At 36.1% G+C, this 20,515-nt stretch overlaps 2 protein-coding genes across 4 annotated transcripts in view; both read left to right on the forward strand.

Moving 5' to 3' along the window:
- LOC110111106 (OTU domain-containing protein DDB_G0284757) overlaps positions 1–7,466 on the forward strand; it is a 45,943-nt gene extending 38,477 nt beyond the window's left edge. For 2 of the 3 annotated variants that reach the window (XM_020842822.2, XM_020842823.2), the window contains exons 10-11: positions 6,737–6,793; positions 7,183–7,466. In XM_020842822.2, the coding sequence (XP_020698481.1) occupies positions 6,737–6,793; positions 7,183–7,244 (119 nt within the window). In that variant the 3' untranslated portion in view covers positions 7,245–7,466. Of the gene's footprint in view, positions 1–6,736; positions 6,794–6,895; positions 7,030–7,182 lie in introns of all 3 variants that reach the window. The other variant, XR_003702696.1, reaches the window with a different exon arrangement.
- Positions 7,467–9,355: 1,889 nt separating this feature from the next.
- LOC110111115 (P-loop NTPase domain-containing protein LPA1) lies at positions 9,356–19,138 on the forward strand. Its single transcript, XM_020842846.2, has 7 exons — positions 9,356–9,748; positions 10,318–10,565; positions 15,350–15,431; positions 15,795–16,217; positions 16,521–17,261; positions 18,341–18,445; positions 18,796–19,138. Exons 1-7 carry the CDS (start codon positions 9,578–9,580, stop codon positions 19,102–19,104), a joined length of 2,079 nt encoding a protein of 692 aa, XP_020698505.1. The 5' UTR covers positions 9,356–9,577; the 3' UTR covers positions 19,105–19,138.
- The last annotated feature ends 1,377 nt before the right edge of the window (positions 19,139–20,515 follow it).

Genomic DNA, 20,515 nt, shown 5'->3' on the forward strand with positions numbered 1-20,515 from the left:
TAAGATACACTCATTGAATATTTGAATATCTATGTCAGGACCAATTGTCCCGAAGCCCTCGGCTGTCAAATTTAATCCGGCCGGGTGGATTTGAAAGGCAAGTGCCTCCCAACTTTCTCTCTCGGGGAGGGGATACTGGGAGGGTACCAAAATTTTGAACGACAAAGGACCCTCACATAATTATGATTGTGATTGAATTATATGCAAAAGCTATCTTAAAACTTAAATTTAAATAATATTTTTAATCGATCAAAACTAACAAGTATATATTAAATATCATTATGATTATCTTGGAAAGGGTGATAGTTTGACTCCCTTGAGCCTATTGAAAAAGATTTGTTGTGATAGAAAGAGTCCTAATTGTATGAAAGCGCTCTTTCTAGCTTCTAAAATTTTTGGGGAGAGCAATGTTTATGCAGAAGGTTTATCTTACGCAGAACACTTGCTAGTTCGGATGGCAGGATGATGCATTTGAAGTGCTTGAAAAGCTGATAAATTCATGTGAGTAAAAGACTATAGAGTAATATATCACCTTAGCTTAGAAAATGTTGAAGCTGAGGGAGTTGGATATAGCACTCTGTTATGCTAAACAACTGTTGAAATTGGACATATTGAAAAATAGTAGACTAAGGATGAAGGGCACTATTAAACTTTTTAAAGATGTTATAATTCACATGTGAGCAGGAGCAGTGGATTAATGGTGCACACAACTAGCTTGTAGGCAACAATAAGAGATTTGTAGCAAATGATGTAACTCGCTCACAAGCAAGAACATGATCTCATAGTGCTTATTAAACAAGCATTCCCTATACGTTATATTGAATGATATGATAACTTGAAAGAGAGAAAATGAATTAAACAATGTATCTCTCCTATACACAACAATTGAAATCTAATACGCTTTCAAGCCATCGGATCCGCAACCCATTTGTACAAGCAGACAAAAGGTAATACCACTATAATAGTTCTGATCTATACACTAAAATAAATCTCATATGTGCTCTGATCGTTACATTTGATTCCTAAATCCAACAGTCTGAGAATGTTGCATTGGTCAAATTTTCCAAGTTTCATCCTCCTAGCTTCTTGAAAGGATTGGAGTCGACCTGACTCGGATTAACAAACAAACGCTTAATCACAAATCTGTTATAACCCTTCAAAGGCTCTCTAATCGAAGCTCGTCATAAAACATAAGTCTTCGATTTTAGCGTTCGCATAATCGTCAATTGTTAAACCCGATCCATTGTTAGTGGACTAATAGAGTTGGCAAAGTTCAAACAATTAATTATTTACATCCCCGATTATGACCGTATTGAATGTAAATCTCAACCGAATGGATTCATACTCAAATCCTATTAAAATTTCAAAATTCAAAACCTACTAAAAGTCTAAATCCTTAAAATGAAATCTATCACCTAAAAACTTAAAATTAAAACCTATCTGCCTCCCACAGTCATTTGTTGGGGGTGATAAATTTGAAACTAATTTTAGCTCACAAAGAGCGAATGTCATGTCGGATATATCACTAAGATTCATTCTCAAATAACCTCTTGCCTGTGGGGACGTGACACACACCCTCTGATTGGGTGGTTTTGCTACAAAATATAACCAATATATTACTATAATGGCCAAAGCTCATATGTTCCCTAATGAATTTAAATCCCTGAGTAATGAATCATAGGATATACTTGTTATGCCCACTCATTTGTTAAGGTGGATTCAAATATATCCCTTTAGGCAAACATCCACCTCAGGTCTACAAGATACCGTTGGACGATGCAACCCATGACTGTTAACAAGAAGCCTTTTGTCAGGTTGGGTCTACTTCCTCGTCTGACTAAGTAGAGTAGGGACCATGACAACCCGAGATAACGGAATCATGGGATCTTGATCGGGCCCGTCATCATCCTCCCTATCACCTGTTTTAAATATCTGATGATAAATTTCAAATCATAAATTCTAAAAGCCAAGACCAAATTCAAACGTTAAAGTTGCTATTATACGCTGGATTCTAAGTGCCTACTTAACGAATAGCCTTAATCGAAAGTTCTCTCTCATTATCGAGAGAGATAATTAACTATAGGGCCTTACGCCTATGGAAAATCACAGCTCAGATCATAAAATCCTTGCAAAATGAGGGCAAAATATATTGGTAGTCTCTTATCTAAAACCTAATCTTCTTTATGAAAATTTGCTCGGAATCTAAATCCATTAAAACTCTCCCCATCAACAAAAAGGAGTGGAGAGGTAGGGCGCAAATTTTTGGAACCCACAGTAGTAAGCTCTGAAATATCTTTTTTAGTAAGATAAGTGCAGGTTTGCCCTGATGTATGGATGGATGCTTATGAGGGGGTGATATTGGATCTTGACCGAAAAAGAATGGTGAATATTTATTTGATAATGAGGGATAAATTCTTGAATCATTCTGTGCACCAATAACATTTGTGAAGGAACGAGTGGGGTGAGCAACTAGAGGCGTAAGTTCCAAAGGAGAGGAAGCAGGAGGAGGATCTGTGAAGCAAGGAAACATTGAGATGGGAGATGGCAACCTAATTAGGTGTTCATTCAAAACTTATGAGAAATTATTGTGGGAGAAATAGGAGGTGAGATCCATTGAAATATCGGTGGTAAAGGAGGCGGAGGACCCAAAATTGGAAGCCAAAATGATAACCGATGCATGTTTAAAGGCAAAGAAAGTGAAACAAGCACATTGTTGAAAGCGAGAGAAGAGTAGAAATCCATGATAGGGAGGAAGGCAGTTAGAAAAGATAACATGACTACCCTAGTTGGAGGGACCAAGAGCGATAACCCTACCCAAGTGTGAACGTAAGTAGTCGGATGACAATATCGTGAAGCATTGACTAAGTAAATGAGGCTGACGAAATGAGAGCAGCGTACGTAAGTGAGGACATTTGGTTGAGCATGGCCAAGAGGCACGTGCATGGCAAGGGCGGCATAAGCACCCACAGCATGTGTGCTTGCATGAATTTGAGCGCCTGAGCCACTCATAGGAGTGAGTTGAGGGAGTATGAGGTGGTAGTGAAGTAGGAGTGTAAGATGGGAGTGTAAGATGGGAGTGTCAGGCTTCAGGCCCCTTTGACCTCTAGCATTTAATTTTTAACAATTTTATGTCTAACTAATTATGCAATAAATAAGCTTTTTTTTGCAATCGAGTCCCTCTTAACTACTGTTTCAATATTCAAAAAATGATCATGTGATTCTTTGACTCTAGGTATTAACATGCCAAGTGCTTTTAATTGTCATGATTATGTTTGTCCTGCCATTTTAGGGAGCAAAAAGTTCCATTAATCTAATCATTATGTGTTGAGCTCTCATATTGTTGGTACATTCTAATAGAAATTAATATGATGATTGTATAAAGTAATATCAATGACATCCCGGACAACAAAAATACATTAAAACTTGGTTGATCTTGCCAAAATATTTACCTATGCACTTCTGTACTTCTAAAGACAGTTGTATCCTTTGCTAGGGAGCAACACACTTCTTGAAATGGTTGCTCACTTCTTGAGGTAGTGCACGTTTTTTCATGTAGCTGCACAATTCTCAAAGCATCAGCTGGCTTTTAAAAGTGGTTGCAAGCTTCTTGGTGCGGCTATATGCTTCTTAATGTAGCTACATATTTTCTTGAGACATCATACTTCTCTGAATGACTACGCGCTTCTCTAGGCATTAAGCTTGATTTTGATAATTACATTTTGGTGTGCATAAGATTTAAAATATCCAAATTTTTTTGGTTATTTGTGTAGGAGTTTATCATTGATATGCGCATGATGTTTCATTTTGAAGTTTAAAATGCACTTTTTATCTGTTTGTTTGTGTATTTTACGAATCAGGTGGTACTTGTTATGGGGTTTAAATTATGTCAAGCAATCCTTTTGAGGAGGATGGGACTTAGAATGAGTGACTGTTGAACTTCCCTTATAAGCAATGTGTTTTATTCGAGAAGTATGATATAAAATTAAGTTTGATCTTTTGCATTTTGGAGAATATATTTTGAGGTCAAATTTTTTTATTCTTTCAAATACAACTCTGAGATCATCAAGATGGTCTTTGTTGTTTCTATACTTGATTGCAAGATTATTGACATAACACTTCACTTTTTGATCGATTAAGGAGTAAAAATTGTGTTTCATAGTTTTTTGGTATGTAGCTCTACTATTCTTCAAGCCGAAGGACATAATTGCATAGCAGTTTAAGTTGATGCACATCCTAAATGGTGTATGTTTTTCATCTTTGAAAGTCATATTGATCTGATTGTAGCCTAATAACCAATCTATGAAAGAGAACATATCGTAGTTAGAAGTGCTATCAACTAGCTGTATGACATTGGTGAGAAAAGTCATCTTTTAGATGTCTTATTGAGGTCCCATAAATTGATACAAATATGAATTTGAACATTCATCTTTTTCACGAGAATTTTATTGATTATCTAGTCGGCATATTTTTTTTTCTCGAATATAACCCCCTCAATAAGTTTTTTCATTTCCATAACAACCTACTCTTCAATCTCCAATCTTATTTGCATTGGAGCTTGTTTAACGGATGTTGAGTCAAGGTTGATGGCTAATCTATGAACCGTCATATTAGAGGATAAAATGAGCTTCTCAGCATATATTCAAATAAACGGTCCTTGAATTTACATAGTATTTCTATCTCCACAATTTTATCCTCTTATGGGTGAGTGTCGATAATAGTCGAGCAAGCATCTTCCTTGATTCCCCAATTGACTATATTTAGCTAATTCATTATAGAAGCCTGCCCACCATCGTCTAGTTCTTCATGTATGGGTTTTAAGGATATTTGAATATAATGAAACTAAGGCTTTTGGTTGCATAGTTGTCGCTTCTCCGTGACAATTGGGTACCTTTTTGATATCATATTCATTTAAAATATTGAGTTTGCCATTTGTGATTCTGACTCGAACTCTTAGCTTGCGCATCAATTTTTGAGCACTTACAGGATAGTATTTAGGTATCCTTGTAAGAATTATCTTTCAAGATTCGATAAATTCATTGAGCTAATCAAAATACATGTCCTAATACACTTCTGATTTGTAAAATAAGCTCCTTTATCCACTACTTTCAAGTAAAAGAGGTATATAGAATGTTATCAACTTTTTGATGTTGTGAATCTCATATGGAGTGACCTCTTTGAAAATACTGGAAAGTTAAAGGCGTAAATACGCGAGTAGTTTTTTATGTTGAAGTGTTGGTTACTTTTTTGGGGAGACATTGTACCTTGCATGTATAAGATGATTCGAATTCATAATCTAAATGTGGATAGGCTTCTATCATTCCCCTTAGATGGAGGATTGCATGTCTCCTTGAGTTTGACATGGGATACCTTATTCTACCTCTATATCACTTTACAAGTGGTGAACAACTACTTTTAACTTAGATGGAGGATTGGCGGTTTTATGGAGAGTTTGCATTTGCCATCTTTTGTCCTCTTTGCTTTTTAACACCTTCATTTTCATGTTGCTTCACACCCTTCGATGTAGATGTCTGAATTTTGAATGTTTGTGTTGGCTTTGGTTCCTTTGGGACAAAGATCTAACATTTTGGTATATATATATATATATATGGCACTATGAAAGGTTGTATGCTACTACTAACCTTGAATTCTTCTCCGTCTCTTAAGTATTTCGTGCACTGGTGGCGGATAGACAAAATAATGACATATTTGTACAGTCACGACCGACCCACGAGCGCTTTGAATGGGGCGTCAGTGTCGATCACATGAAACTTGACTGCCATATAAAGTTATTGAATCCGAGGAAACGGTTGAATGATCTTATTGTTTTTTATCGCTTCTCATTAAATTCGTGCAACATTATCTTATCTCATTCAAGATGTTGAACATCAAAAGATAACCATCTTAATGTTCATGGGTTCGTGAGTCGACCAAAATTCGTTTTATTGTAATACCCGTTTCATAAACTGGTCAACCCGAATCCGGATTTTTTAGGGTCGGGTTCGGATCGGGTCAAAAATTGACACCCCTATTCTGAACTAACAGAAATTTAGTCGGACAAGATTCAGTGAAATGTACTTCGTTTCTCTTTGGATCTAATAGAGATTGAAATTCACTCCATTGATTTCACATCCATCTCTTACACGTGCACACCGCTTCATGCCTCTCTTTGTTCTCCTATTTGTAAGAGTTAAAATCTTGTTTATATTTTGATTTCGAGCTAATTCATAATATTAAAATGTTAAACATACTCTTATTAAAAAACGTAATTCAAATACATTTATATTTATCTAAAATTAAATATATTTCCTTCATTAGCCTTTTTGCTTTTTTTGAATCAAGAACTTTAGCATGTTATTGTTGGAAATAATGGAACCCCTCTCAATTATTCCCTCAACTGTTAGTCTTCCAAGCACTCCAACTATTCCAAATAGTTTTCCACCATAAACACTTTACTTAGTGGCCATCAGCATTTAAAAAATTGGTGACCAGTCAGTGTTAACATTTGCCTCATTTTTCAACCTTCTTTTTGGTTTGCTTGAGTTTGTGCAGTTCAATTTTTCTTCTGAGACTAAATTTGCTTGAAAATCCCTCATATGCAGCCAGTTTTAACCCCTTTACCTTTATTAAGAAACTCTTTTTCCACCTAAATTTACATTGAATTATTTTCATTTAGACCTAACTGTTTACTTTCAGCTCTCACAAATCTTCTGATACACTGATTAAATGTGCTTTGCAGTAATTTTCTTGAGCTTCTGGGCTGAGGTTCACTATAACTCCATCTACCCCGAGGGAGGTAAGTTCTTCTCATGCCTCGTTTCTTTCCAACACAGAGTTTGAACTTCAACAAGTCTTATTAGTAAAAAAGGGAAATGATTTATGCGGAGGCCGGACGTAGAATGCCGTCCGGAGACCAACTAGAATGCGCCACATCAACAGTACCGAGCCGTGGTACCGAGGAGCGGTACCGAGCAATGGGGTGATACTGCGTATTTTGATTGGTCTACGGATGGCATTCGGCTTCCGCACAACGTAATTAATCCAGCATACGAGGGTTTTTCAATGCGTTTGTAGAGTTCAAAATCAAATTTGCTTTCAAATTTTAACTTTTCAAAACGTGCGAGGGATTTTAGAAGAAGCTCTTAGATACTTCTTTTCTAAGGATTGCTTTTGGTTCTTTTACAGATCTTCCAGCAGCAGAAGTCAAGAAAAAGAGAAGGTGGTGGCACTTTGGAAATAAGCATTAGGTGAAACTCATTAGCCTCAACGATGCGTGAGGCTTCTAATTTTAGCATTTCTCATTTTACTTGGGGAACGTTGATTTGATTAGGGTTCTTAAACATGTGAACCTTAGCATCGGTCCCCAATTTGATAACAGCAATGTAACTTCCTTTTCTCACTTTTCGATGTCAAACTGTTATTTACTCCTTTATAATAATAGATAAATAATTTAGAGGAAATTACACTTAGGTGCGTTTGCAACAAGTAGGATTTATTAAATTCTGTAAATCTGGATTTATCAAATCATAAATCTTGAAAACTATTTCGCAAAAAAAAAAATTAAAATTTGATAAATTTTGTGAAATTATTTGGCAGGATAAAAGCGGTTAGTTCATTAAAAATTTAAATTAATATTGTATTTTAAATATAAGCTATTTATTTGTTTTAATTTTAATTAATATTAATAATATTTAAGTAATATAATTAAAATTTAGTTTAATTATCTAATAGTTCAATTAATGGTTTAAATATTAATTACAATGCTAGTTTTCTAATTACTTGTTTATGAAGGTGTTATTTTAATTTTTAATTTTCTAATTATTTTTATAAAAACAGTTGTTTTCATTTGATTTTAGAAAATTTTAAACCCTTTTGAACGGTTATTCTAATTATTTAAGGAAACTCGAATGTTAGTGAGAACCTTTCTAATGTACAGTTTAGCACAAGAAGATTTTCGTTTTAGTTGTGCAGGAATTCATGTAGAATTTCATTATCCATAATGATATTGTTAATAGAAATCCAGTATTGAAGAAAATCCGCTTGGTTAAATTGTATAATAAAAGGTATAACTAACTTTAAACGATTGAAAATAATCTTAGAAATAACTTTATAGAAAAATATTGCAAGAGAAATAGATATGAAATAAGAGAAGTAATTGGCATGAGTGTTCTCAAAAAAATAAAAATAATCCTCTTGACTTTCACAATATGAAAAAAATTTCTTTGAGAAAAAAAAAATAATGAATTGTATATCAAATTTGATTATCAATATAATTTCAAGAGATCACACATAATTATATCAAACCCAAAGGGTAAACATTCTATATTACATACTATTTATGGCCGATGACGCTGAGTCGCTGACGAGACAGGTCACGCGGGATTTTTACGGGTCAATTCGGGTTGGTTTCAGGTTTAGGGTCAATTCGAACCTGATCAGGTTTTACAAATGGTTCAGAAATACAAACCCGAACTCGACCCGTATGATAAATGGGTTGCGCTTGTGAACACGAATTGAGACCCGAGATGCGCTTGCAAACAGACCGTCCGATGCCTTGACGCCTTGAGCACGACGATGGTGAGGCCAACACCCAGCAGTGACTGGTCGGGAAGGCGGAGTCCGAAGAGCCCGTCAGCTGCAGTGGTCGCCTACCGGTGCGACGGAGCGGACGTCTCGCGGTGCGGCAGACTGGAGTGACGGACGCGGCAGACCGCTCAGCGCGTCAGGACAAAACGACGCGACTGAGACATGGATTGGCCCCGTGATGAGGCAGACCACAGGGCTACACGACACGGCGACAGGCTGACAGATGGGTGAGGTGGGAAATTGAATTTCACGAGTCAAATCGGGTTGACCCGCGGGTTTCCGAGTCAATTCGAACCCGTTTTTTCAAACGGGTCGTATATCCGAATCCGAACCCGACCCAAACCCGAATTTTTTTTGGATCAGATTCAGATTGAATTTCGGGTCATGTCAAGAATTGACTCCCCTAATGTCAATGCTCCTACACTATATCATTTCATGGCAAGGCGCGTGATAGCAAAATGGATCACTTTAATTTCTTCCGGAAATCCTAACGTTATTTTCGGCGCAACAACTAAAGTTGAAAAACGACAATTTCGACAACAACGTGAACGCTCGCCGAATCCCTCACAACAGCGACTACCATTCCGACGAACAAAACTTTGCCACGTGTCAACGTAGTTCCACACGCTGATAACTAGTACTAGCTCTATATATAATAATATATAATGCCGAGATACGCCGGATCTAATGCGGTCGTTCGATAAGATCTATAATAAGTATATAAATCCAAAGGCGGGACGCGCAGCGCGACTCATCGCAGCGTGGAATGGCATGTGTTACGACATGTGTAGCCTCGAATGGTGCGAAGGAAGAGGCCATGTCGGGAGCTCTGAGCATGGCGGACGGAGCCACAGCTCCTCTTAAGGTCACGAAATCCCTAACCCTAAGCTGCAGTGGATCGTCGGCCAGCGTCCGCATGGATCGTTTCTTCGATCTCGATGTGCAATGGCTTTGAAAGGTTGCTGGTTTCGCTGATTGCTTGGGATTGTTGGAGATGTCGGAGGTTCCGAAGCTTATCTACATTGCGGTGGTGGACGACGTGGGGGAGAAGGGAGGAGGGGAAGGAGGTAATGGCGGGATGGAGACAGCCTCGTTTCGGTACACGAGACCCGTGTTACAGAACACGCTGCAACTCATGGGATGCAAAGCGCGGCATGCCTTCAAGGTCTGTTGAGAACTGTTGTTTTGGGCGGAGGTTTTCACGCGTTGCCACAGTTTTCTTTTGATTGGCTGATGGTTTTATGTCTTTTACAAATTTGTTATTACATTTACGTTGTGATTAGTTGAGTTTTGGCTCTATAATGAGTGGTTTCAGTAGTAAGTGGGGGGTTTTCATGTAGTTGTTCTGTGTTTTTCGCAGGTCGACGTTCTGAGTATGATTTCAATTATTGCTTCGGAACCGAACGTCTCTATTTGTCGCTTCTTCGTTTTCGTTCGTACCGTTCCGGAAGAGTTTTGGTTGTGATACTTCTGAGTAGCATTATGCATCGCCTGGTGCTTGTCTTGCTTTCTGGGGTTTCTTTTAGCGTCCTGTGAATGATTTTTTAAAAAAAAAAAAAAATTTTTTTTTTTGAGATGTTTTGAGGGTGTTAGGGCATTTATCGACGCCAATTTGTGTTTGAATTCCAATATAGTTAATTAACTTTGTGCTCTTTTTTTCTTTCGGCTATAGCTGGTTTAGTAATCAGTGGATTGGTTCTCAACTCTCAAGTAGGTAATGTGTTTCTTTGGCAGATCAGCCGAAGGGTATTTGAGCTTCTGAGAACGGAATTTGTGGCTGATTGCTTGGATCAGGATGAAGACCGGAAGGGCCTGGCTCAGCAAAGTGCTGAGACTGGTTACACAATACCGTTTGAACAGTACAAGAAACTGACAACCGTAGTTTGTAGTAGAGAAAGATTCTTGAAAGTTACTTGCGCTGCTCTATCGGAATACAAGTATGTAGGTCCCAACCAGAGGGCTGACCTGATGCTGGCGTGCAGGTGCAAAATTCTTTATACCCTTTTTAGTTTCAAATGTTCCTTTCCCTCCAACCGATGTTTTTTGTAGCATTGTTTAAATTTTGCTTAAACGAGTATTATATGTAATTTCCGTCTTTATTGCAGCAAATCAGGCAGCACAGCCATTACTCTAATTGGTTTAACTTTATACTCATTTAAGTTCCATTGGCTCAAAAGATCTGTTTAAGTGGGTGTATCTTATAAAGATTTTTTAGCTTTTTAAATACAGATTCTTTTTGTCCTTGAATAAATGTGTATCTAAAACAGATTTTGTTTGTTGCGTGTTGACGACCCATACTGATTTGTCAGCCCGAATGTTCCTGCTCATATGCGTTGATATCAACTAATTTCAACTGTCATGCAATTTTTCAATTATTTTAGCCAATCTATGGTTTTTATCATTTTATGCATACCAATTTTTCTTGTTTCTCATTGCTTCCCTTGGTCTATTCAGCACTTTATATGAAATCCATTCAAATATTCATCCCGAATTCTTTACTACATCTTGACATAATATGTGGACAAAAGAAGCTATGGAGTTTATATTATGTAATTTTGTAAGTTCATTTACTTGCGGCACTTTACTTAAGTTCACTCAAATGTTAGCAGAGAAAGTCATTAAATGTCAATTCATTCAGGAAATTGAAATGTAGATAAAATGGATGGTTCAAAGTTTAAGAGGCATATTTCAATATCTCAAGTCATTAGATTCCTTAAATGCCCATCTTTTGCAATCATACATTATTGATACTATGTTACTAGTTATGGTTTAATATGTAGAGTTTTTTGTTGTTCTTCATTTTTTAGGATTATGTATTCTTTGATGTTGCTGTTAGATAATTACAGGGAAATAAATACAATTTAATAGAACTGTAATAATTATAATCAACTAATGTCTTTCTATTCTAAATAATGGTATAAAAATGACATGTCATTCATGGCACTTTTGGTGCAATTCATTTTGTTTTTTAGATTAATAGTTTCCCGATGGTATGTGATGCAAATCAGCATTTTGTGTTTGATTTTATTCTTGACTTTTCTTACTTTGATCTTTAATTTTCTGACTTTTATGTTTTGGTTTATTTGTTTAAACATGTCTATGACATTGATCCCTATAGAAAATGGGATTTGTCCACTGAATTCTTGTGCAGGTTTATTTGAGTCATTATTGGTTGTTATTAGATTGGTTTCACTGTTGGTTGTTATTAGTTTGGGTTTACTGTAGGGTTAGCCATGGTTTTAGTTGATTCAGCTTTTGTTCATTGCTATTTGAAGATTGTTGTTTTGGCTGTATTCTTCGACTGCTTTGTTTTTTAGCTTTTTGGTTTGCAGGTGTCTTAAGCATGTTTGAATTTTTATGCATGTGAATTTTCCCTTTGTTTTCAACACCTGGATTGCGACAGCAAAACTTGTGCTTATTACTATTTAGACGGACGAACTAGTTACCATTGAAGGACGAACTAGTTATCATTGAAGGATGGCGAAACCTGTGGTTTAACTTACTGTCTAAAAGGAGTAGAGCTTTCAGCTGAACTAGTACCCTGTTTTCGTGCTTATCCACTCAATCTTAGCTGCGAATTTGCTGTGATTTAGTTATGATTGATTTAGGAAAGAAACTTGCAGACATTGTAATTGGATTATTGTAAGTAGAGGTTTACCAAGGCTTGTAAAATTAGTTGATTGCTTGATGAAAATTCCTTTTTTCTCAAACTTATGTGCTTGTTGTATGTTGAATTCTTCTGAATATGATTCAAGTGTTGTCTGATAATTCTGAAGGGTATCTATCACGTTATACCGGCGGGATGATTAAATTTCTAATTTTTGTGAATTTTCTTCTTTTTTTTATATAGTTTTATTAAGTGATTCACTCTCGCGATCATTAAATTATTATTTGGCGTGAATTTTTGTACTTTCTGATTTTCATTAAAAGCTGTAAATATATGTTTAAATTAGTGGCTAGTGAATTATGAATCTTAATATTTGTAGTAGGAAGCCTTGTACTCTAAGACATCACATCAGATTTGATCTTAGAACTTAATGTTGCGTCTTCTTATCAATTCTAAATAGGTCATAATAATTGGGTCAAAAAATAAAATAATATCATAATGTAATTTAAACTAAATTGGATAAGTTATGGTTCTAGGCGACAATGTGATTCTCATGAGGTTCATAATTATATTTGTTTTTTTGATGGGAGATATGATTTCAGTTAAATTTTTAATTGGATCGAAAGTTTGAGAAGATTTCTTTGAACATTATAATATATTTGACTCCTAAAGTGTTGAATATGCTAATCAAAACTAGCGAGAAGTGCTCAGTCTTTTTGGTGAAATGCTGCTACTAATTTTTGTGTGTTGATATGAAATATAAATTTAAATAATAGTATTTATCATTCAACGAATGTAAAGATGAACTGTATGATTGATTTAAGAATTTTACAAATAAAGTGATTATGCAAGGTTTATTGGTTTTGTAGTTAAATATTATTTGTGTATAGACAATTTTATTTTATATTTACCTGTTTTCTTTAAAGTTTTAGGCCGGATATTAGGAACGAATTAAGCAATAATTCACAAATATATTATATTTGGCTTTATAAAATATTGATGAGTATTCTAACTATTCTCTTATTAGGACTACTCTATTAAGTAGAGCTAATTTGTAGTGGGTGCTCTAGTTCCCTATTTGCTTCTTTTTTTCTCAATTTTCTTTTTTTTTTTACTTGTAGAAAATTGTTATTAATCTTGGAGAAAGAAGCTTCTTTTCTTAAGCTTCTTGAAAGAGAGGGAGAGAGAGAGAGAGGGCAGAGAGGAATGAACAAATCAGAACTAATCTTATTGTTTGGCTTAAAAAATACCTAGTACAACCTCTCTCTATATATAGAGGCTTTGTTGGATAAAATGTACCTAGGAAACTACAAATCTAAAGTTGAACCAATCACAACAATTTTTACCTTAGTCCAAATTTTACAAAACATTTGAATCAATTCATTCGTCTCTCAAATCTGCCGCCACAGCTAAGTTGTCGTTTTCTTTAGGCCTGGCTACTTGTTGTTTCAACAAATCCATGCAATTTTTTCTTGAAATGTCTTTCTTTATGGCAACAGAAACATTTCTTACTGAACTTTGGTCTTCCTCTTGCTATTAGAATGCTGCCAATATTTTCTTCTTTATCATCAATCCGTCGCTGAAGTTGTTTGGACATGAAAACCGACTTTACCTCGGTCATGGTCAACGTCTGCTTACCATATAGTAATCTATTATATTCTTATATGATTTTGGTAAAGAGCTTAGGAGAATAATGCCTTGATCTTCCTTCTCAATCTTAACATATACATTCTTAAGATCAAGAATAATTTATTTAAATTCATCTATGTGCTTTTTCAAGTCTTTGTTGTCATTCATATGCAATGTGTATATATCTTTCTTTAGATATAACCAGTTGGCTAACGATCTCTTCAAGTACAATGATTCCAGATTCTCCCAGACTTCTATAGTAGAACCCTCTTCAGCTACTTCCTTAAACACTTCATCACCGAGCGATAAAAGAATCGCATTATGAGCCTTCAATTGGGTTTGTCTAGTTCTTATCCTGATGGTTACGGCAGCAAGATATTCCCTTGAAATCGCCTTAGAAGTTCCTTGATAAACAAATAGAGCCTTTATTTTGATTCTCTAAAAGCCGAAATTGTTTTCACCAGTAAATTTGTCGATTTTGAATCTTTGTGTGACATGATCTTGAACCATAGCAAGAATTCCTTATGTAGCCCGAATTCGACTGCAAGAACAACCCCAATCCGCCTCGCACACGTCGGCCCTGTGCGGCACCAGCTGCTCCGAGCTCCCAATCACAGAACCAAATCGCGCCTATCGCTCCCACTCGCGGTCCCAGTTCACTACTTTCCATGCAACCTCATGTTTTGTCTACAATCCTGAATCGCACAATCAGTCCGGCCAACAATCTGTGTGGCCATCCCTGTTTGCATGGAAGTAGTCAATGCCAATTAACCCTTTTAATGTCCCAACCCGCTTCACGTGACCACTGTCGCCCAATTGAAACTTCTGATCCTCTTCATGCGTGACCACCTAGCTTGTGTTGTGCCTTCGTCCAATCGCACCAGCAGGCCTTTGCGTGACCGGCCAGCATTTCCCACTCGAGCCCAACACACGCGCCTGATCCGCGTGACCTCTGCACTCATGCACCCGAGTGCCTTCCTTCTGTGCTCACCACCCGCATATACAGGACACTCCTGCCGTGCAATCCATCTCAATCTCCTTCCTCGAACAAATTATGATGAGCCTCCCTCTTTCTTGAATGCAAGAACTTTCTCCACCTCCACCTAGCTCTGATACTATTTCTTATGAATCTTGGAGAAAGAAGAAGCTTTTCTTGAGCTTCTTGGAAGAGAGGGAGAGAGAGGGAGAGGGAGAGGGAGGAAAGAACAAATTAGAACTAATTTTATTGCTTGGCTTAGGGGGGAAAACATATTACAACCTTTCTATATATAGAGGCTTTATTGGATAAAATGCACCTAGGAAACTACCAATCTAAAGCTGGACCAATCTCAACAAAAATGATATAATAGTTTCAATACTGCTGGAAATGGATGAAAAAGATGTGTTTTTTTTTTTTTTGGCCGATGTAAGAGTTTCAATATTTTTGTAAATTGTATTCTATGTTATTTTATTTATTCTCTATTCCTTTCACTCTTCGCAATCTTGTAGACCTCATGACATCTTTTTAATTTTTTCTAACCTCTTTTGTAGAATCCGAGAAAAAAAGGAATCTGTGACTATTCTCTTATGTGGAACAAGTGGATGCGGAAAGTCTACTCTGTCTGCTTTGCTGGTACTGTTCACTTTACCATTAAAATGCTATCTTTTTATTAAGTCCATGTATTTATGGAATTTTGCAGAAATTGCATTATTTGAAAACTGTGGAAATTTATTGTTGCGATCATTTTTTGCTTTTTTATTGTGCCTTCTGTATCACTTAGAATTTATCCTCACACACAAAAAAAAAAAAAATCTGTTTTCTTTAGCGGCACCTAAATCTTTGCCTGGCGCTGACCTTTACCTTTACAGACTTGTGAAATTCGTCTTATTTAAGGAATTTATTTTTTTCTTAGCACTATTATTTTTATTTTTTTAATCATCTGTAGTAATCCTGCATCATCCTTTAATATTATTTATTGAATGTACATCCAAATAGGGAAGCCGGTTGGGCCTCACCACTGTAATCTCTACTGATTCCATACGGCATATGATGAGAAGCTTTGTTGATGAGAAGCAAAATCCTCTCCTTTGGGCCTCAACATATCATGCTGGAGAATGCTTAGATCCTCTAGCTGTTGCAGAAGCAAAGGCTAGACGGAAAGCAAAAAAACTTGCCATCATTTCTCATCCCATCATAAAGGATGATTTTTCAGATGGAACATTGAATGGAAAAGCTGACGGCCAATCTTCTATTAGATTAGCTTCTGTAGACTCGATTAGCAAAAGGCAAATGGCTATCAAAGGATTTAAAGCACAGAGCGAGATGGTTATAGATAGCTTGGACCGTTTGATCACTGCTTGGGAGAATCGAAGAGAATCGGTTGTTGTTGAAGGTGTTCACTTGAGCCTCAATTTTGTGGTGGGTACCTTTGTAAGCAGGAAAACCAGTCTTCTTTAGTTCAATAACATTTTTAAGTGTTTGATTTATGTCTTCCCAAATGAAGTTGGCGAGTATGATCAACTCTTAATTGACTCTACTGGAATAATTATATTGCATGGTCCGTCGCAAACTGTTTAGATACCTTTTTATAAATTTTATAAAAAAAAATGTTAAACAAATCGTTATGCCTTTTCTGACAAGAGATGCAACAGATGAACATGTTGGTTTCTTAATTATCCTTCATAATATTCATATCTGATTTATATTGTTATAATAATGTAGATGGGGCTAATGAAGAAACATCCTTCAATAATACCATTCATGATCTATATTGGAAATGAGGAAAAACATACAGAGCGATTTGCAGTACGTGCAAAGTATATGGCTCTAGATCCTGCCAAGAATAAGTACGTCAAATATATAAAAAATATTAGGACAATTCAGGACTATCTTTGTGATCGGGCAGACAAGCACTTGGTACCTAAAATAAATAATACAAATGTTGACCGCAGTGTTGCAGTAATTCATGCTACAATCTTTAGCTGTTTACGCCGGCGTGCTGCAGGTGAACCTCTTTATGATCCAGCAACTAATATGGTGCCGGTAGTGGATGAGGAGCATAGAAATCAATGTGCCGCTGATATTCTGAGTTCCAAGGGTATGTTCCAATTAATAAGGAGGCAAGGGTCTTCAAGGCATGTCATGGCTCTTCTTTACACAGATGGCTCTGTTGCCAAAGCTTGGCCTTTCGAGTCTGCTGATGGTAGTCTAAAATCCCTATCTGCCAATGTTGATGAGAAAATAGTGGGAATTCCCATGTATGGTTTCTTACCAATTGGAAAGGCAGAACCTGTTAATCTCCCATTTGGTAATTTTGGAATCAGTGCCTGGCCTAGTGACACAGGTGGTACTAGTCATACAGGAAGCGTTGATGATTCGAGGGCTGATGGTACTGACACAGGAAGCAGATACTTTTCCTCCTGTTGCAGCTCTCCAAGGATGTCAGAAGCAGCTGCTAAAGAGGTATCCTTTTTTTTATTGATTTCTGCTATAATTCTGCAACTAATCTTTCAATTAACCTTACCAAATTTCTATAAAATGAAAGAGTTCTTGGTACAAGTATGCGCTGTTTAATTTGGAAGTTTGATCACAGACTTGGGTTTTCTTTGGGATTTTATGGTAAAAACAGGTGTTAGACAGAAAAGCTAAGAGGCCACTGATAGGTAGTACTTGAGTTCCCAAGCAATCCTAACAATAATTGGCGAAAAACAGGGGAAAAACTGCTGTTTACAGCAGTAACAGCAATTTACAGCAGTTTTCTGGTGAAAACGGAGAGAAACAATGAAGAAATCCACTAGTAGATGCAAGAAAACAGCAAACAATACCGGGTTCTTCAATTTGAGAGGAAGAAACAGCTCTCCAAATCTCTAGCCAAGCCTAGGACCCAAATGAACAAACCTTAGATTTCAAATTTGATTTCAAACTCAAGTTAACCCCCAAACCCTAACAAGAAAGACTAATTAAAGTGAAAGAAAAATTAATTAATCTCTAAACAACCTCTCATTTAAATTTTCCCTCCCAAATCCTATTTAATTTAGGCCATGGGGCCCACCAATGCTATCGCCCCTCTCTCTTGTCCGCCTCCCCCTTTGGACTGACGAGCATAGAGTTGAACCGGTCCAGATTGGATCGGTTCAGGTCTAACAACCACATGCTTAAATTCTATATATTAGCTATAATGTTTTGCTGGGAACTTTGCTTATTGAAGAGCTCCCATTTCTACTTGAACTCGCTTGATTAGTTATGAACTCTCATGATTGGCTTAATGACATTTTAGCTCATAAAGAGGGGTGTAATAAATAAATAAATTTTCAATTTTATAATTGCACTAAAAAATAAAACTTGCATGACACTCATGTTCCCCCTAGCAGTTAAATTTGCAGGCATTTGTAAGAGCTTTTATGCTGGTTTGTCTATCAATTTAGCTAACATGTTGGGTTTGGACAAACGATGATGCCTTATTGTTGGCTGAACCTGTACTGCACACACCTCTTGTTTTTTTTTTTTTTTTGGTTCAGTATTTAGCCAATCTCTTTGTGCAGCCAAAAGAGGAGTTATCTGTCTCTGGCAGTGAAGAGGCTGATGATCACCCTGATATTGATAGTGATGAAGATCTAAGTGATGTCGCTAAGGAGATCCATGATGAGGTAAGAACTTAACAAGTATAGTGAAACTTGTTATAGATATAGAGATACTTTTGGAATTACTATAATTGCTCTTATTTCTAAAACCAATTATGTCTATTTTCTATTAATTGCTTCAAGAAAAATAGTAATATATGAAATTTTCCTAATCATTGGCCATCATTACATTAAATAACACTTAAAGATCCCTTCATCCATTTTCAACTTATTCTTCTCCTTCGCAATTTTTACTGAATTGAAACATAGCACCCAACTAAGGTTTCGTTTGGGACAGCTTTCGTACTGCTTGTAAAGCATAAATCTTGGGAATGAAATCTGTTACTGAATGCCTATTGCATTCTCCCTTCACGCAGATGGAAGGTTCGGTTGATGAGCACTCAACCAAATCTGATGAGGAGTATGATGATCTAGCGATGCGAGATTTGTCAGAGGATGAAGAACCAAGCGAGGATAAGCAGCTAATATTTGACAGAAAATTATCAAAGATTAGTTCAGAAAAGAGCTTGCAAGACGAAGATAAGTACCAGCAGAACCTGCTTCTCTTCCTAAATCTGACCGAGCAATTCGCTGAATCGCTGTGCTCCCACTCACTAAATTCCAGGAAAGAGAGCATTCTGGGTGCGAGGATGATGAAGCAGCGCTCCCTCAGCGAGACTCCGTAGCCATTCAAATCCATAAATGGTAAGGGCTTTATCTTTATCTTGTCTTTTCTTCTCGTATTCCTTACAGTTGGTATCTGTTCTGAATGATTGGCGACTATATCTTGAGGGGGAACATTCTCGGAATCTTCTTTTAAATTTTAGGGAGCTGGAAGTAGAAATTTTGGGTTGGGCTATTTTAACACAAATTTTATCGGGATGGGTTTTATAATTGTTAAATTTATTATGAAATTACTATGATGATTTGATCTATCAATCAAATTTTATATTTTATGTTTTATTTGTCTTTAAATAAATTAATGATTATGAAAATTAAATATTGTAATTAATACATGAAAATTCTCGTAGAAAAATGATGATAATATGATTTTTTTTTTTGGTTAAAGAAGTATTTTGATTTTATTTAAAGTTTGTTAATTTTTGGAAGAAAACAATTATGTGTTTCTTTGGTATTTTTATGGGGTTATTTGGTCGGCTATAAAAGAAGAATGGTGTAAGATCATCTCCAATCGAATTGTAAATGTACGTATGCTCTCCACTAGTTTTTTAGCCGAATGTCAAATGCTATTATATTCATGTTGTGAATAGTATTATGTCAATATTGATATTGCATTGTTCATGAACGTAATTTAAAAAAAAAAATCAAAAAGAGGAAGAATTTACTATATATATATATATGGGATTAAGAAATGGAATTTGGTTTGAGATGAGTTATTGTATTTTGAAGTGGTTTGGTTGAAGGTGCCTAAAAAGGAAGATTTTGGAATTGGATGAGTTTAAATTAAAATCTGGTTTTTTTTTTTTTTATTTGAAATAAAATGAGTATGATGTAAAGTTTAAAGATGATAATCAATGGAGATGATAGTAATAGTTTAAGCTCCCAATTTAGAGAGATTTTAACTTTTTTTAAACAAATTATTTTCCATCTGAATGTGTTGGGAGATTATTTTGTTGGCTCAATATTTATGTTCATTCAAAATATAGGAAGCTTGGGCCCATAAATTCATATAATACATGTATTCATATGATACATGTTTATTCATGCTCCAAACTCGCTCACTTGGCGCCACCCGTCTGCTATGTCAAATCAGAGAAATTATTCTGTGTGAACATCTAATCGTGCGGAGGTGAATTAGTATATTAGTCACCCGGTACATAGTCATGATACACAACAAAAAAATTTATATTTCACGTTCTGATTCACCTTCACCTTCGAACGATGTCTGTATTGCACAAAATAATTTTACACCAATACATCACATAACACCCATGAATGCTCACTAGTAATAGAACTAACGAAGCTCACACAGACAAGGCCTGAATTGAAAGTGTTAAATGTGTTTCTTGTTTGGTGAACTAATAATCACTTTTAGTATAGGCTTTCTTCATTTTTGCAAGAAATTTTCAAATATTT

The sequence above is a fragment of the Dendrobium catenatum genome, unplaced genomic scaffold (genome assembly GCF_001605985.2).
Source record: "Dendrobium catenatum unplaced genomic scaffold, ASM160598v2 fragScaff_scaffold_1427, whole genome shotgun sequence".
In the NCBI taxonomy this organism is placed as follows: Eukaryota; Viridiplantae; Streptophyta; class Magnoliopsida; order Asparagales; family Orchidaceae; genus Dendrobium; species Dendrobium catenatum.

What these genes read in the sequence shown, in the direction of transcription:
- LOC110111115 (XM_020842846.2), top strand. Translation starts at nt 9,578, where the DNA reads ATGTCGGAGGTTCCGAAGCTTATCTACATTGCGGTGGTGGACGACGTG. An exon ending in GACCTGATGCTGGCGTGCAG is followed by an intron (nt 10,566 to 15,349) that starts GTGCAAAATTCT and finishes CCTCTTTTGTAG; the next exon opens with AATCCGAGAAAAAAAGGAAT. An exon ending in CTACTCTGTCTGCTTTGCTG is followed by an intron (nt 15,432 to 15,794) that starts GTACTGTTCACT and finishes ACATCCAAATAG; the next exon opens with GGAAGCCGGTTGGGCCTCAC.